The sequence below is a fragment of the Aythya fuligula genome, chromosome 5 (genome assembly GCF_009819795.1).
Source record: "Aythya fuligula isolate bAytFul2 chromosome 5, bAytFul2.pri, whole genome shotgun sequence".
Taxonomy (NCBI): Eukaryota; Metazoa; Chordata; class Aves; order Anseriformes; family Anatidae; genus Aythya; species Aythya fuligula.
Window position 1 is genome coordinate 33,070,012 of NC_045563.1, and position 18,277 is coordinate 33,088,288.

The 18,277-nt window shown below is 38.9% G+C and overlaps 1 protein-coding gene across 2 annotated transcripts; it reads left to right on the forward strand.

Moving 5' to 3' along the window:
• Positions 1 to 93: 93 nt before the first annotated feature.
• Positions 94 to 18,133, forward strand: CHP1 (calcineurin like EF-hand protein 1). 2 transcript variants are annotated; one of them, XM_032188433.1, is made up of 8 exons: positions 237 to 301; positions 3,560 to 3,697; positions 4,935 to 5,007; positions 11,282 to 11,362; positions 12,648 to 12,775; positions 13,477 to 13,538; positions 14,563 to 14,685; positions 16,134 to 18,133. In XM_032188433.1, exons 2-8 carry the CDS (start codon positions 3,637 to 3,639, stop codon positions 16,185 to 16,187), a joined length of 582 nt encoding a protein of 193 aa, XP_032044324.1. In that variant the 5' UTR covers positions 237 to 301; positions 3,560 to 3,636; the 3' UTR covers positions 16,188 to 18,133. The 2 variants fall into 2 exon arrangements, with proteins under 2 accessions (XP_032044323.1, XP_032044324.1); XM_032188432.1 differs by lacking the exon at positions 3,560 to 3,697 and having other exon boundaries at positions 94 to 301.
• The last annotated feature ends 144 nt before the right edge of the window (positions 18,134 to 18,277 follow it).

The window sequence follows — 18,277 nt, forward strand, 5'->3', positions numbered from 1 at the left end:
GGCCGCGCACCTGAGGCGCCACACAAAATGGCGGCGGGGCGCGCGTGCGCGGGGCGGCCGAGGGGCGGGCGGCGGGGCCGGGCCGGGCCGATAAGAGGCGGCTCCGCAGCGGGGCCTTCTGACTAAACGCTGCGCGGCCGGGCCCGGCCCGGGGGTGGGGGCACCGGCACCGCTGTGGGTTTTTAGCTGTAGGACGTCTTGTGGGTGCGGAGCGCCGGTGAGGTCCCTGCGGAGATGGGTTCCCGGGCGTCTACGCTGCTGCGAGACGAGGAGATCGAGGAGATCAAGAAGGAGACGGGCTGTGAGTGCGGGCGGGCCGGGGGCTCCTCAGGGCGGGGAGGGAAGGAGCCGGCGCCGCGCTCCCAACCGGGCACCGGCGGCTGTGGGGGTGCGAGGCGCCTCCCGTAGGCCTGTGTGGAGCTTGGGGGTGCCTCCTGACCGAAATCCCGGCTCGGGGGGTGCCCCTCGGTCGCAGCCGTCCCCGGGAGCTGTCACCGGCCGGCCCCGGGCTGCCGCAGGAGCCATTGCCGCGATTTGAGGCGGGCTCTGGGGTTGGAGTTTGTCTGTAGCAGCTGGAGCCCCCCCCCAAAGCGCTCTCGTTGTAATTCTTTCAAAAAAAGTTGCCTTAAGGGTATTCAGAGTGAATACCCTCGTTGGCACTGGGAGCATAAAGGAGGTAGTGACACTTGTGTAAGTTGGGCATGTTTAACACATCGAAAAGGAAATTCCTGTTTTAGCCAGAAACTGAGAGTATTATTCTAGTTGGACCAGAATATATTCACCCTTCTGCTGTATGGTACTTGAACAAGTTGTTCTTCATAAAGTACTTCAGAAGAGGTAGAACTCAAATTTGCTGCTGTCCATTCCACTCAGATGGATTAAGTTGAGAATTCTGGCAAACAAATTCTATAAACACAGGGTACACTTTAAACTAATCAGATAGGAAGGTCATGACATCATGGTATCATTTTGCTGCTTGTTTTTTCTTCTCTTTCTTCAGGTAACAATGTCTTTCAGGTCATGTGTTTGTCCTCATGCTTGCCCATCTCTTCATGCTACATAAATAATTTAATTTGTTTTCTTTTCAACAAAAGCATCATGTATTTGTTTTAGGTGATAGCATTTTGTGGGTCAGGTAAACAAGTGAATACAGAAAAGGAATGCAAGAAAATTAAGACTATATTGGCCAGCGTAATGGACAGCTGAGTGAGTTAACATACTTTCCATCATTACTGTTTTTCCATTTGTCAAGGGAACATTCTACAGGAGGGTCACAATAAACAAGTTGGAATATAGAAGTCTGCTTATTCAGCAAGAACTTACTGTTTTTTTCTTCTTAAACAAGAAAATTATAGGGTAAAGGTAGCCTGGCTATTAATCACACTTTAAAAAACAAACACCAAATCTGGAATGCTCTTTCAGAAGGCTGCACTTATTTCTTCCCTTGTTTTATTATTGATGCAGTTTGATCTCTAGAATTTTGCATATATGATGGCTAAATAAATACTATTAAGATATCTGCATAGACTTGACATTCTAAGCCATAAAGCTACTCAGCTCTAAATGCTTTGATCATATCTTGGGATCATATCCCAAATTAGGGAGGGTTAAGATTGTGATCAGCACGTTTAAGCCTTGTGGCCTGAATTTTACTTCATTTCCCTGTGTTTTTACTATTCAGTTCTATCAGTTGTTAAATACAATTTTGTTAATCAAGTATTGCTGTTCTCTGACTCATGCTTATAAGTCATCATAGGGTGTCTCTTTGGCTTGATCAAATCTTTTTTCCTATATCTATAAACAGTCCAGGAATGTGATTCTCCTTTGCCTTCTGTACTTTTATAGGTAGATGGAAAATTCCACCAAGCTTTAGCACTTAAACACTTCACGTAAGTGCAAATATTTAAGTAAGGTACAAGATGGGAGAAAAACAGGACTGTAGGTTATCTGGAATGAAGTTCACAGCAGGAATGCTATAGTAGTTTTACTGAATAGAGTATCCTGTAACTTGTTAGAAACCTAATGCTGATGATACTTCACCTATTAAAGAGTTTGAGAAATGGTCTTTGTAGAAGTGACCTGATTTGGCAGTAATACATGTCCATCTTGAATTGATGCTCTGGTGAACACTACTAAGGATTTTTTCTGTCTTGGTTTCTTTATTATGGAAAAATGTTTTTTCCAGTTTTTCTGGGGTAAGTACAACAGAGTGAATATTACATTTAACCTATTGGAATGAATTTTGCTATCCTCATGCTTCATTTTTATATAGCACAAAACTGAATAGCTGATGATAGTAATGGGTGATAAACTATTCTTTAGCTGAAGAGACTAAAAAAATCTGAAAGCTCTGAGAAGCATAGCGTGTTACAAGCCATACAGTGATGTCTAAAAATCTCTTGAATAAACTTACAAATTTGGAGTCAAATTCTATGCTACTTGATTTTATTGTGATTAAGAACACTTCTTAGCAGAATAAATTTAGAAATATCTACAAAGGCAATGCTTCCAAGAACTGAAGAATAACGTGTCCATGAAAGCCTCTACTTAGTGGCAGGTGATCTTCAGTAGGCTCTCAGTTATAAGAGTTAAGTCTGAAGTTGACAGTCTGAAATCTTACATGTGTTGTGGAACTTTTGTTTTGCATATAAGTATTCTGAAATTTGAGTTTGAAAAAAAACCTCAAGTACTCCTAATTATTTTTTCATTTCAGTATGACTATAAAAAACAAATGAAAGGACCAAGATGTTACTTGTCAGCACTCTTGAAAGCTTTTTTGGAAAGCCTTTGGAATGTGACAGTATTCAAACTCTAATTCATAGCCTTTGTTCCTATGCTTTGAAACTGTTCACATAATGTTTAATAATAAACTAATGCTCAATGACAGCATAGGAGAAAAAATATTTCAGTGGCCAAAGGTGATGGATTTTCTGATGGTTATTTACATATTTAGAAAATATGTAAGTAATAAATGTATCAGAAAGTACAAGCAGTCTCCCTGTTAAAGATGCTTTAAAAAACAAACCCTGAATCTGGAATGCTCTTCCAGAAGGTTTGACCCTTTTTTTCCTGTTATTTTATACTCTATGGTGTATTTAGGAAAAATATAAAGATATATCTTGTGCTACTGTTTTGGACAAAAGTTTCAGAGTATCTAATTAGAAAAAACTTGCTAATGATTTTGGCAGAAGTAAAATAGCATACAACTACTAACATAGGGGGCTTGACTTAAATGTTTAGAAGGGCCTTAATAACAGCAGAATAGATAAAATCCTGTTTCAAGTAGCTTTAAGCCTTAGCTTTTGATTTTAAGAAGCAGTCATAAATTGCAAATCTTGTTCTGGTTTTCTTTTGGTCAGCAGAGTGTGTCAGGAATCTTTATTTTGCATGAGAAAGCTTTGAAAAGTGTCCAGTGCTGCAACTTATGTGAAGGATGGGGGTTGAAAGGAAATTTTGAAAATACAGTGGTTGATCTGAATCATCTTCCTTTGTCATATTGCTATGATTTGCTGTTTGTCTAGTATGACGTTAACAAAAACACCGCTTCTCCTGTCAATAGCTGCAAATTCATCCCATTCTAACTATTACGGAGGTGTTCAAAAAATGGAGTTGCATACACTGGCTTGAAACTGGTAGATGAATGGAAATCTCATCACTCTTTCCAGGAGCTGTGGAAGTGCAAGGCTTCTTACCAGAGGTGTAACCCCAGGCTACTCTTGTTTCATAATCCATTGTTGTGTTTGCATGTAGTATCTAAAATAATAAATTAGAAACACAGAAATTAGAAGTCTTTAAAATAGTGGTGTCTGCTTTCTATGTGTGTGTTGCTTAACTTGAAATTGAGCAAGCTGTCTGATCTGATTGTAGAGAAGTTGCCTTATGTGGAACTGAGCAAATTGCCCAACCCAGTGCAAAGAATGTAGGTTGCTGAGTAGATATGGGAAAAAAAGTTACTGGCAGGTCATCCTAAAGGAAGGAACAGTTGGAAGGAATGTTTGAACCTAAACAAATAGGCTAGAGAAAGAACAAACCTGATTGAAACAACAAAATTGCCTCAGTAGTTACAGGTCAGACAACTGCTGTGCAACCTGTTCCCAAATAAGTTTTATACATGGGCTGGTGAAGGCTTTTAAAACAATTGAATCCAAACATTACACGAAGTACTGGTTCAACATTGTGTGAAATCACACCTTTACTGAGTAAACATTACAGCTCAATGCAGTCTTACTCCATCTAGTTATTAACTTTTGAAGGGATTCTGAAGAGCCAGCATCTTCTGTTAGACAATCTCCTGATATTACAGGAACTGATGTTCTAGACAGATTCCCCCCTGTTCCCACCATGGACTAATCCAAAAATCTAGATGTCTGGTATATTTTAATCATGATAATATCGACACCACTATGCTAAATCTAACAAGTGGCTTTGGCATCTTTATTACAAACTGGAGATTTAGCCTGCAATAACTTTCTGCTTGTTTTGTCCAACTTCCTCCTGAACTTGTTTAAAAATAGACTTTTCAACTTTTAATTCATTGTCCCAGAAGCCTGCAAATTCATTTTGTGAAACCTAAAATGAAAAATTGTGTCTAGATTCAGGCAGTTCTCTAAAGGACAAATGGTGACCAGGAATAAAGTTTGACCATTTGCCAAATGCAGAGAAACAGTACATTCTCCATCTAAGGACAGAAAACAGACAACAGGAGTAGAGATGAACAAAAGAGAGAAGGAAAGATGCTACAGGAAAGGTTTTAGTGTTCTGAATGAAGTAGAAGAGATTGGTAGAGGTGTTACAACTATTTCTAGCCACAAAGGAATGTAAGAAAATACAGTAGAACTGTAATTCAAATATTCTGGTAACAGTAATTCAATGTAATGGGTTCTGTGCCTACAAGGAAACACTGACGTGCTAATCTGTTCTTTTTCGTCCTTCAGTCTCCCACAGTCAAATCACTCGCTTGTATAGTCGCTTCACTAGCCTCGACAAAGGAGAAAATGGCACTCTGAGGTAGGTACCATCACTAACTTGGCTCTCCTTGTGTTGACACATCTGTAATGGTGGCTTGCTGTTGCAGGATGCCTGCGTGTTTTCCTCGTATGGTGAATCAGTGAGGCTGTTATAACAGGTTCCTTCATACCTACCGTCTATGTGGAATTTCAAGTTTGTTCTTTTATGAGAGGTCAGGAGAAATCTGATGGTTGAACTGAGTAAGGGTGCTCTAAATATCATTTACCTTTACTGTAGAGCTGAAGGCTTGTAGTAGTTAATACCAGGAAGGCCAGAGTTGATTTCAGGGTTTCTCAACAAATGTTCAGAAATGTTGAACCATGGAACTTGCTCTTATCTAACACGGGCAACTGCCTTTGTTTCACATTCACCATATAATCACATCTGCCAGAACCAGAGCACAAGGAAGCTTGAGACAATATAGGACAGAGTGGAAAGCGGAAAGGGACCTTGTAACATAGCATATGGGGTCTGGCTGAGATGGAGTTAATTTTCTTCATAGCAATTCCATCCTGACCCAGTGAATACAGATTCAGGGATCACCCAGGGTTTTGTATGATATGATCTTGCGAAATGTGACTGTAGGATGCACTATAAACATACAAAGCTAGACCTACCTATAAACTTGGCTCGGCAGAATGCTAGAATCACTGTTGAAAAGGTGAAAGTGCAAAGTTGTAAGATATACTCTTTGGCAGTACCACTAGCTGCCTGCAGTTTCCTTCTGACTCATATGCAGTTCCTTCTGGTGCCACAAATTGTTGACTTCTCAGTTAACATTTAAGTAACTGGTTGTGCAGTTGTTATACTGTAAACAAAACTAAGTGATTATTTTTGGTTAAAAAAGCTTTCCATCCTTTTTTGGCTTGTTCAGATATTCTTCAGTCTGACTCCAGTGATTTGAACTGTGGTTGCACTGCGAATATGTGGACTGCCATAGCTGAAGGGATGAAAATGGAGTGTGGGTGTGGAAACAATTGGCTTGCGATGGCATGGGCAGGAACTTCTTAAGCCTGCTCTGCCACTGAAGCCAATGCATCATAAATTGTAGCATTGGCTATTGTGACATACAGACCAGCTGACTGTAGATAACAAGACTACAACTACTCTCAGAACTAAAGAGAACGCTGACAGCCTCTTCAGACTCTGTATGTGGGTTTAGCTTTTACTGATTATCAAAGATGATGGCTGCCAGACTAGTCTAGCACAATTTGAAACTGAATGTAGGCACATGCTCTTTCTCAGCTCCTCCCTCCAACTTTAAATTCACCTAATGCGGACAAAAACTGTATAAATTTCAAGTGTTGTACTCAATTTATGTAAGATGGATAATTAATCAAATATTTTATGAGTATCTATTGCACAATGGTTGGCTTCAGTGTTAGGTATCAGGAGGAGTTTAACTTTCATTGTTGATAATCATGTGATTCTAGGGAAAGGAAGTTCTTTTGGAAAATCCCAGCAAGCATGCAAACTGTAATCTATTAACTTGCAGTCTGGGCCTCTAAGCATAGCCAGCACCCAGCCATGGCTGACTTAGAGTGGCATTTGAATTTTGTGTCCTGTCCTAGTACCCACAATATGTGGAAACAGTCATCAAGTTTAAGTAATGGAAAAGTACTTCCTGAAAAAACAATGGTGGGGTGTGGGGGGTAAGAGGTTGAGAATTACAGATCGGAAGCTTAGAAATTATGGTTGGTTCGGAAATACTTATCAAAGAACTCCTTACTTTCACATAAGCAAGATGAAGTTATGTGCTTACTGCCATCAAACAATTTGGAAGCAGTATCTTCTGATTGTTCCCTGTAAGCAAGAATGATTTTCTGTAAGGCTCTTATACCTTTGACTTGTAAATCTGACATAGCTAAAATCACTTTTTCTGATCATGGTCAGGTGTTATGCAGTTTTTTGTGGCATGAAACATCCATAAATATGGGCCATGCTTCTGAAGAAGGGGAAGAGCTGTGTTGTCCTTACCTGTGTATCAAAAATGGGCAAAGTAAAGAGCATTGTGAGCAGGTTTGGTAAATGATTATTGCTCATGGTAGTTAGAGAAGGTAGGTAGCTCATTCTGGGACTATAATCCACAGCGGAGATCTTTCCTAGCTAGATGTTTCCATCCATTGTATTGATGTGCAGTTCTAAGTTGGTGTCTTTTCAAAGATATATGAGATATAAAGGAAGAGTATTGATGGAGACAGCTTCATGTGCCTTTTGGCTCTTTCCCCTCTTTATCCTCCAATTACAACTTCAGTTACTGATCAAGTGCTATCAGTTCTTTAAAAGTGTAGAGAAAATTATATTTTTCTTTCACTTTTCCTAAACAAAATGGCTAAACTCTGGCTTGTACTGTATGAATGAAAGCAGGTTGTAAAAGCAAGGACAAAACTTCTTTTGATTTCAACAGTGTGGCAGGCAGAGTTGCCAAAACAAAGGGCTGATGCCTTGGAATATCTGTAGCTACATACAGTTGTGAAATCTGATCCATATCAGTGCTGCCTACATCCTGACTGTAGGCTGGGAGGAAACCAGCGTGCGCACCTCTCCTTTTCATGTTGATCTCAAAGATGAGGGTACTGGAGTATGTGAACAGGATAAGCATATGCTTGATTCAGTGAGTCTTAGGGTTGTTTTGAGAGCTGGTACTGAAGTGTGCACCACACATCATGCACCTGCTCCAAAACTACACCCTACGTATGAGTCAGTATAAGTATCTCTAGGCAGTCCTGTAGTGAACTATAAAACAAGACACTTGTCTTAACTGCTACTCTTGCATGTAACTATTGCATGGAGCCTCCCACTTAGAATACTTTTTTCTGCACTGAGGAAATGACATGTTAAGCACTTCAGAGTTGTTTTTTTTTTTTTTTTTTTTTTTTTTTTTACTGAACAGCAATTAGTTTACCCTGGTGAGTATAGAAGAGGAAGGGAAGCAAATGCTCTGAAAGCTGATACTAGGAGAATAGACACAGTGCTGTTCATGTATGTCTTGCACTTATAAAAACTGTTCACAAGGCAGTGTATCCTAGAGAACTTCAGAAAGCCTTTGGTCCTGAGAGCAGGGTAATGAGCTATCAAAGCCATCTGTTGATCTTTGTCAGTAAATGGAATCAGTTCAGTCTGGGAAAGTGTTAGGTTTGTTCTTAATAGTTCAAACTGATACTGCATGTATTCACACTAGAATGTGCAGGTTAGCAACCTGAACATGAAATTCTTTACCTTTGCTTAAGAAAATGCAAAGGATTTTTAGCTTTGTCTAAAACACACAAAACAAGCATCATATGGTTTGGGTTGCTGAATGATAGGATACTATACTAATTCACATTCCTGACCTTGCCTGTGCTTTCCTTTATTTATGCAAGTTTTTTTTCCTGTTGCTTTTCTTTCAATTATCACTTTTACTTTTGGTATACTTTGGAATAATTGCTTTATAAACATCAGTCACGGTTAAACTTTTAAACTCCTATAGACCATGTGTGAGGATGAAGTTAGATGAGGTGGCTGACACAACTATGAGAGGAGAATGACCACTCTTTATTACTTCTCCAGGCTCCTAACACATCTTTTCAGCTGTGGTGCTGTTAGTAAATTGAAGCAATTCAAAAATTAGTCTAATTCAACAGGAAAATGACCAGGAGAATGGAGAGGTCTCTTTTGGGTTAGTGAGGTGCCTGGACCTCCAGAAAGTCTGATGAATGATAAAGCTAATGTTAGCAAGGGAAGGGAGTAGTGAAATAATAGTATACTGTTAAATCTGACCATCTTGCCACCCTACTCTTTGAATTATTTCCCTCTTTTGAATTATTTTTTACTGCTTATACCCTGTGGACACTTTTCCTTTCTTCCACAACTTTCGTTATGCGTATGGCTTGTTTTCTTTTACTTGCCCTGGGCTCAAGATAGCCCCACGCTCATCCCCATTAGGTAATGGTGCTTGTGACTTAGTATTTAGAAGTAGAAGGGCAGCCAGAAATAAAGAGGGTCCAGTAGGTCCCTTGCAGCCTTTAGGATAAGACAGCCACCTCTAGCATAGGGATCTGCGATATGCCTTGAAGGGTATACTCGTGCTTAGAAATACTTATCTTAAAATCCACAGATTCCTTGCTGCAAAGTATAAGTGTGAATGCTGTGGCGCATATAAAAACCATTTGGTCTGCATAATGATAACATGCAGTTAAAGGCTACTTTATGTTATGTTTAAGTAAGGATTTAGTAATCTGGGCCCTAGAAATACCACGTTAGAAGAGCCTTGTTGCTATGGCACATAAACAGAAGTACAGGGCATCAGATTTCCTATGAGCTCCAGCCTCAGCCAGGTGAAGTTTTGTCCCAAATGCCTGCAGGAAGCCTGAGTTTATAAATGCATCATGCATTCATTTACTTTTATGGCTATTTGAGCTATTTCAATTATAACACTCACTCAGTAATGTGCTCTTAACAAGCAAAAATGGTCTACTGCAATCCTGATAATGACAGGACAAATAGATTTGAAACCTGGAGAGTTATTTGTGGTTAATTGTTAATCTGCTATAAAGCAGAACTGGAGACTGAAATGCTGAGTGTAAATTAAGGCTTAATACTCAGAAATAGTGATATGCAAGTAGAAGTATGCTTTGAAATGTTAGGATTTTGTGCTGAATGTAATCTGAGAGCAGTTGCTGCTTTTAGCTTGTAAATATTAGCATTGAAGTCATGCACTAACAATAATATTTTAGCAACATAGGTTTTCCACATCAGTGCATCTCCTGCTGAAGTCACTAATGCATACTGTGCCCTTCAGCTGTAGCTGAAAATGCAGCAGTCCTGAAGGGTATTGTAACAAGTTAATCATGTTATGCAGATGGTAATTTTGCCTATTAAAAATAATTCAGACCTGATCAGAGTAGATGTTCTCTGGACTAGATTAAAAAATACGATCAGGTCACTTCAGTAGAAAGTCAAACAGTTTTAACTCTGTTGTATCAGATGTACTACAATTGAGATTAACAGTGCTGTGGTGTAACTAGGTGCAAGCAGTGCTTCAGAATCCATTTACGGTTAGAACATCTTGCTCTGTCTTAGGCTAAACTAGTAATAAGAGAGGCCAGCAGGTTCCTTTTTCCTGCTTTCTTTAAGATCACAGTATTATAACATGGTAGTGTACTTAAGTAAACAAGAACAAGCAGATTTTTTTTTCTCTTCCAGATTCTTCAGCGCAAGCTTGTTATTGATTCATTTAGTGAGCGTAATTCTTAAAGTAGCAAGCTCTCCATGACCACATTTGAGACTAAAACTTCAGAAACAGCAGGATTGCATTTCTATTGAAGAGAATAGCCAGTATTTCTTGAGATCATGCAGGAAGTGCCAAGTTTTGCATCCAGACAAAACAGGTTGTGGGAGGCTGGGTTGTTTTTTCTTGTGTGTTTTTTTTTTTTTTTTTTCCACAGCCTTACCATGTTGCTGTTACCTTTGTACTCTAAAGCCTAGATGATTATGAAGTATGCCTTGTGCTAGCTGATAAATTGCTATGATGTATAGTGCAAAAAACAAACCCTGTTTCCTGAAATACTCACTAAGACATGAGCCTACCTTGGAAACACCAAGATTATCTCACTTTCCTGTTAGTGAGATTCTGTTAGGTTGAAAGAAGAAGAATTAGAGCAACTCTAATTATAAAATGAACCCTGTGCTCATGTCTAAAATGTGTTTACATCAGTACAGCTTCTGTCTTCCAGATCAGAAGAAGCTGTAACAATGCAAGCATTGCTATGCTTATACTAGCTGTGTACATCTAATCATAAGTAGAGAAGAGAGTGACTGGTGAGAGAGAGCAGTGAGTCTTTGCAATGACCTGGTGACGTTGCATCTAGTATACAGGCCCCTGTCAAAGACTAAATTTAAATTTTTAAAATAGGAGTGTTTCTTGGAGGAAGTTAAAATCTGACATTTGGCATTCATAATGTAGGAAGTTCTTACATGAAATTAAAACAAGTGGATTGCTGGCAAGTATACTTGGAGAAGCATAGCATGGTATTATCCTAGAATCTGGAATGGGCTAGTCTGGGAAAATCATTCTAACTCAGAGGATGTGGCTCCTAAATATGTATGAAAGAGCTTGCTTTCATTTTGAAGCCATTTCAGAAGCTTTCCTTTCCTTAAATTGAAAACTAGCATCACTTCAGGAAGATTTGTAGCACAAAGAATTTAGATGCTAAAGTTATTTGTTTTTAAGCATTTTTTTCCTTTGACTTGAAGACTTTATTATATAGATTTGTTGTGTTCTTGCTTTACTTAGTCGTGAAGACTTCCAGCGGATTCCAGAGCTTGCTATCAATCCATTGGGAGACCGAATTATCAATGCCTTCTTTCCAGAAGGGTGAGTTCTGACTGGATTTGTGAACAGTCTCAAAACTTGTACTTTGTCAGAAGGTCTATTAGAAGTGAAATGCTGACAACTAAAACACAGAATTTGAATTTAGTAATAATAGAATACCTCAAATTTGTCTTGAGTAGTGTGTTGGCACATTGTTTCCTGTGTTTTCATTCTTCAGTAATGGACTTCCCTACCTCATGAGTTTTGCAGCTTTATTCATTGACAAGATCTGGCCGTGTGTCACTGTTTTCCACTCTTCTTGCTATGCCTGTAAACACTTCTAAAGAAAGTCAAGGGCGTGCATGGACTTTGGTTCCTACAGCAAACTTGTAGCAATGCTCTTTTATATGAAGCTGCATTGCAATTAATTCCATTCTTTACCTTTTGCCTTCTAAGTGTACCTTTGTCAACAAATCAACTTCTTTTTAGTTTGGATCACATTTAAGATGTAGCTTACAATGCTTCTAACATAATTCCAAAGAGACAATCATATTTCCAGTACTGTCTCCCTTCACTGTACGTCTCTAGATAGTTCTATGGAATCTGCTTCTGTTCTTGAACACCTCATTACTGATTTGACGAGGAATGTTTTCTCATCTACTCCTAATGTGAGTTAATACCACACAGGTACCTAAATGGAAAGTAGGAGACCTGGGAAGTATGCACATAGCTGCTTTCCATGCTTTTTGTAGAGAAAAGTGAGCAACTTGTCAGGGAGCAGCAAGAGGTGGCTGCCCCATGGGCAGGAGCCCTAGATGACAGCTGGTAGGGGCAACACAGTCATCAACAGAGGGCACAGCACATGAAAATGAAAAGCAGAGCAGCAGCAGGTCTAGGGACAGTTGTCACATCAGTCAGTAGTGCGCTGGTTGCCAGAACACTTTGACAGTGGTGAAGCAAGTCTTGGGTCAGTCCAGGAAATCACTCCATAGGCCAGGTTCCAGATCAGCAAGACAGGTTGCTGGTCTCAGGCATAGTTGCAGGATAGCTCAGGCAGGGGCAGAAAGTGTGAAGGCTTGAGCTTAAATACAACTTGCAGTCAAGGAAACGTGTAGCTCCCAAAAAGATGTCTTGCTGCTTTTTTCCCCATGCATCATTCTTCACAGCAATATGATCCCAGGTTACAACTGCATTCTGTCAGAGCTGGTTTTGAGCACAGGCTGCCAAACCCTGGGGAGGTGGAAGTTAGTTTGCATTGTGTGGGCACTTTAAACATTCATACTGTTCTTTACTGAAATTAAAAAAGTATAAGCTGTGGTGAAGCTGACCTGCTAAAATGCTTGTGCAGAGAGGACCAAGTCAACTTCCGTGGATTCATGAGGACACTAGCCCACTTCCGACCCATAGAAGATAATGAAAAGAGTAAAGACCAGAATGGACCAGAACCACTGAACAGCCGAAGTAACAAGCTCCACTGTAAGTAATGTGAGCCTTCTTATAAAAGCAATTCATTCTTTCCTTTTTCTAGGAAAAGAGTAAAGGGTTTGGGATCTTTTGCGTGGTCTCTTCTTGTGGAAAGATATTAAAAAAAAAAAAAAAAAAAAAATCTTGTTTTTAAATCCACTTGCAAGGTTCCGTGTTCAGAATATCAGTCAACCTATACTTGAATTGGAATCTGATGAAATTGGTTAAATTTTGAGTTCTAGATGTCTTTTCCAAATGTCTCATAACAAAATGTTTTGAAAAAAAATGCAGAGTTATTCTGTATTGAGCCACATCCCATACATGAATGATCTTTTCTGTTTTTCTCCAGTCTTCTGTATAATACAGCGCTCACTGAACAACCTTGGCAACAGTCCTCAGAGCACTTAAAATTTGTCATAAATCTCAGCCAGAACATAGTCAAAGGTAATGAACAAAAATGTAAAAATGGTTGGCTCTGAAGTTAAAGGACTGAATATATCTTTGTGGCAATTATACCTCTGTGGCTCATGGCTTTGAAGAAATAACTCTAAGTACAGTGCTTCTGAAACTTTTTGTTAATTTGTTAATTTGTTAAAAGAGAATTTGTTAATTCTCTTTTATAGTAGTTAGTTATTTGTAAATTTCCTTTTCCTGGACAAAAGGAAGGAAAACAGTGGCACTTGAATTCAACTGTTCCTCTTTTTTTCCTGTAGTTGCTTTTCGGTTATATGACCTGGATAAAGATGACAAGATTTCCAGGGATGAGCTTCTTCAGGTAATAACATGGGGCTGCTTTGGATGATCCCATCATGACCTTCCTTCTTTATCAGCTCTTCATTCTGAAGAGTATAAAAGGTGTTTCAATAGCCTTAAATTCTTGTAGGAATTTGGCTCTTTGTTATCTCTGGTTTAAGGTTTTAGATATGGTATGAGACCATAACCTCGTTTGGTAGTCCAGATTGTTTTGTTAGACTGGGGTGCAAGTTTCACATCTTAAAGTGTTAAGCTAAACAAGGTCTAATTGTAAAGGATTCCTGAAAGGTCTTACTGGGAAAAAATGGTTAAATATCCAACAAATACACCAAGCCTCCTGAGAGCTACCTTCAGCAACTTCTGAAGGTGCTCCTAACAAGACTTCATAGGGACATTGAGGTGAATGAGGTCATTTTTCTAGTCCTCTGTGTATTCTCTAAGTAGAATAAAACTTCTTGAAACTGCAGCAGAGGTAATCAAAGTTCATCAGTGGCTGCATGTTTAAACTAGGCTTGAGCTAGGAGTAATTACATACTACTAATCTTGAAGTAGACACGGCAATTTGTGGTTCCTGATGTAGGGCAAGGATTTGCTTTTAACTGCAACTGCCCACTCCAATCTGCACAGAAAATGCTTTACTAAATGTAGAAAGTAATGGCTGTTAATCACCTGACTGTATACTTATAAAATTCCTGTAGGAAGTATTTCAAACAGCAGATAGTTAAATCTAGAGTGGGTATGTTTTATATGGAAAAATAGACAAAAGCATTGGAATAAAGCATTAATTCCTAGTTCCATAAACTTTCTAATACTCCTGCGTCTTTGTGCTGCCTAGTGAAAAAGGTGGCTACAGAAGGAAGATGTTCACTGGAAACATTGATGTATCAGGAGAAAAATCTGTCGAGAAATGATTTCTGTGCTAATCTTCCTCTGTTCTTGCAAGAAGTTATCTGGACAGTATGCATGAGAAAAACAGCATTAATTTTTGTTCCTATATCAACAGCATCTTTTTTTTTAAATCATCTGGGGCCTTCTGTACATTACAGGTGTTACGGATGATGGTTGGTGTAAACATTTCAGACGAACAGCTTGGCAGCATTGCTGACAGAACAATCCAGGAAGCTGATCAAGATGGTGATAGTGCCATCTCCTTTGCGGAGTTTGTAAAGGTTGGTAAATTACATTTTTAACAAGGGTAAATGAAACTGCTCAGTAATGGGCAAGTCATTCAGGCTTAAATGCAGACAGAACTAAGAAGCTTTTTGAGTATTCTTTCTGCCTACATTTGGCTTATTAGAACAGGTCATATATTGTCAAGGTGTTAATAATTAGACCATATATTTCTCCATACTTTAGTGTAAGCTACAGCACTGAATAAATATACTGGAGAATTTTCACACCATGCTAAGAAGACTTCGGATGCTAGGTTCTAAAAGGTATTTTCTACTAGAGTAGGGTGTTCAATGAAGGGTGACAGGGAGCTTTAGAGTTACAGGCAGGTAATTGTCATGTACTTCCAAAGCCTGCTGCTGATGAGGTGATGAAATAAGACTTTCAATGCAGCAGTCAATCTAACTTCTCTTTTGCAAGCACTTCTTTCTACTCAAGTAGCCTGAGAAGCAGCAACTGAGTAATTCTGCTGCTGTAACTTCTGCTGATCCATTTTCACTTATAGATTTTTAACCATTAGTGTGTGTCACTAATGTGAATTAGAGCCACTAAGTTTCTGGCTCTAGTCCTGTGAATTGCATCTTCTGATAGTTGTCAGAAATATGTAGTAGTAAGGAACCATTATAGAGTCAGTGGAGAAAGCTGTCCTATAGAGGAGCAATTTCAGCTGTCTGTTGGGATGACATTGACAAGAACCATACTCACCTCGGAAGTGGACAGATGAGATGTGGTAACAAAGAAGTTATGTGTGAAATTCTTATTAGGCATAAGGAAAACTTTTTTTTGCTGGGGGATGGTCACAGGTGTTGAAAAGAGAGCCTCCTTCCTTGGAGAGATTTAAAACTCAACTGGACAAGGCCTTGAGCAGTAATCTAGCTGGCCCTGGTTTAAGCAGTGGTTGAAGGAGTTGAACTAAAAGACCTCTAGAGGTCTTTTCAAACTTGAATTACTCTGAGCTTAGAACACTGAAGTCTTCCCAAAATTGTCTGAAGCAGATGATGTCATCTTATCTCAATGTTGATGGCAATTCATTGCATGAAGTTGCCACCCCAATTTTAAAACGATCTATGTTAGTGATGCTGTGACCTTTATTTTAGCTCTTCATTGACTGCTTGTGCCCTTTTTCTCTAGTCCGTTCTTCCTTCTCCTCCTCACCATGCATTCTCACACTATCTAAAGGGAATAGTCCAACCCTTTCTGGGCTATTGGCAAAGTGTATCAGTTGCATATTGGTTGACAGCTTTCTTTGTGCTTTAATGGCTAAAGTTTCTTTCATCAGGAGGACCTCAGTCCTCAGAGCAAAAAATAGCACTCTAGGAGAAAATGTCATGCCAAATTGAAGATACCCCATGTTTCTGCGAATTTCCTTTATACTGGAGTAAGAAACCTGTAGGAAAGAAATATTATGGAAATTAACTGAAATAGCTGTTTATGGATTTCATTGCAGGTTTTGGAGAAGGTGGATGTAGAGCAGAAAATGAGTATTCGTTTTCTTCACTGATGGATGGAGAACCTTTTCCTCTCTACCCTTCCTATATAATGACTAGAACTTCATTTTTTCCTTACCACCTTTCCCCAGAGCATTGCTACTGGTGCATATAAAGTACATCATCTCGAACCCTTCACAGATTTGTTCTACCAATGTGAACAATCCGTGTGCATCAGAAACAAAGGGAAATAGCTGCTGTGGAACTTGGAAAGGAAGGAAAAAAAAAAATTTCCTTCCATTTTTAATTGCTTTCTCCTGTGTCTCCTGCATTACCATGAGTAAAAATGTTTCTCCTTCCTATGTACTGCTGTTTAATTTACAAACTGATTCTTCTGAGCCCTGAATCTGAGAATTTTAAAAGGGGAAAATACCACATAAATGCCTTTTGAAACACTTCTTGGAGACAAGTGTCTACTCAGATACTAGGTGTAGTGATAATTATTCACCGTTGCTTCCAGTAGCAATACCACATTAAAGCCACCTTTATTTTTTCTTCCCCAGTTGGCTCTTTACATGCAGATTTGTTTCTTCCCTGCTTCCAAATCTGCCTTTTGCATGAGGACTTGAGTTCCTCCTATGGCTTCATTGTAAAACTAGCACTAATTGCATGATGACAGTCCAGAGGTATGGTGAAGATTTTCTTTTTATTTGTGGGATGAATTCACAGGGACAACAGGAGAATCTGGTGAAGAGACAGGCAATGGTGTCCTTAAAGGAAATAGGAACTCTGCACTAAGTCACTTAAACTGTTCCTGTAGCAAATGCACAAGCTTGTTTCTTTCTTATGATTAGCTTCCAGGCTTGACAACTGGTGGACCACAAAGTACCTTTTCCAGGTTGCTTTACTCTAGGTTGCCACTTCCTATCAGGGTGGTTTTTGCCTCTGAAGGTATAAACTTGTTTACCAGCTTACATAATGCAAGAAAACTAGCCATGCCAAAATCTGGATTTGTAGTTCTGTCACTGCCCTCTGATAACAGTGTAATGAAACATGACTGACTTTTTTTTTTTAATTGTAGTGACCTGGGCATTAATTATTTGCACTTTCCAGTATGGAAGTCCTGGTCTGTTAGATTTGTGTTGGTGGTGGTAGCCATATTTATGAAAGCTCAGGCATAAGAATATCATTTGGGAAGTGCATATTATCCCAAATTTGAGTAATAGGGATAATTCAGAATATATTAATCTAATTTCTATTAAAAGAACATATTATCTCATTTCTGTTCAAGTCTCTCTGCAAGTATAAGATTAAATGAAAGGATGATTGACACAGTTAATATAACAATCCTGATCAAATAATAAAAGTATTGAAAATTCAACACCAACGTAATCTTCTGTGTTTGGATTGGCAACTCATCTCGTTCAGCTGAACATCTCTGGTCTGGGAGGACCTTCCAGTAAAACAAACAAACAAACAAAAAAAACAACAACAAAACAAGAGCCTCTTTACTGAAGAATCGGTGTTATAACTGCTTCTTTGTCATGTGTTAACACTTCTATAAATACTTACCAGTCTCAAACTACTCTCAAATGTGTATTTCCTTTGTTCTTGGTTCCTTGAATCATTACTTGTGTTCAATAATAACATGCAAGTCTCTGAAGGATTTTTGATTTGTTTTAAATTAAGGACTTGCGAAGTGAAATGTTGCACTTTGTTTTGCAGAGTGCAGAATAACAAGTCCAGAAAGAAATGTAAATTAAAAACCTCTGCGTGTGAAATGGTTTTGACTGTCATGTAAAATAGGAATGTAACAATGTTAACAGAAAAGTTTTAATTTTTTTTTTGTAGGCATTGTGATCTGCTTTAAAGTAAGTGTTGCACTCTTATTTTCTGGCTATATAGCTGTAACCTACAGTTGTGCCTTATTGTCCCAGTGAGACTGGATATTGTATTTATCAATCCATAAATAAAACCTTCCACTGTATAAATAAATGAAAATAAAATCCCTGTATGGTAACTGCTGATTGTCTGACTAAAGAGATTAAATAGTACTAGAATAGTGCTAGTTGGCCTTACGGTTCAGTTGTTAAAACTTAGTGTGTTCTCAGTATTAACAAAAATCCTTCACTCCACTAGTAGTGTGGAAGAAACTAGTGCAAAA

Excerpts from the sequence above, each read along its gene's own strand:
- CHP1 (XM_032188432.1), top strand. The coding sequence starts at position 235 with ATGGGTTCCCGGGCGTCTACGCTGCTGCGAGACGAGGAGATCGAGGAG. Across the intron at positions 302-4,934 it reads GATCAAGAAGGAGACGGGCT|TCTCCCACAGTCAAATCACT; the intron begins GTGAGTGCGGGC and ends TTCGTCCTTCAG. Across the intron at positions 5,008-11,281 it reads GGAGAAAATGGCACTCTGAG|TCGTGAAGACTTCCAGCGGA; the intron begins GTAGGTACCATC and ends TGCTTTACTTAG.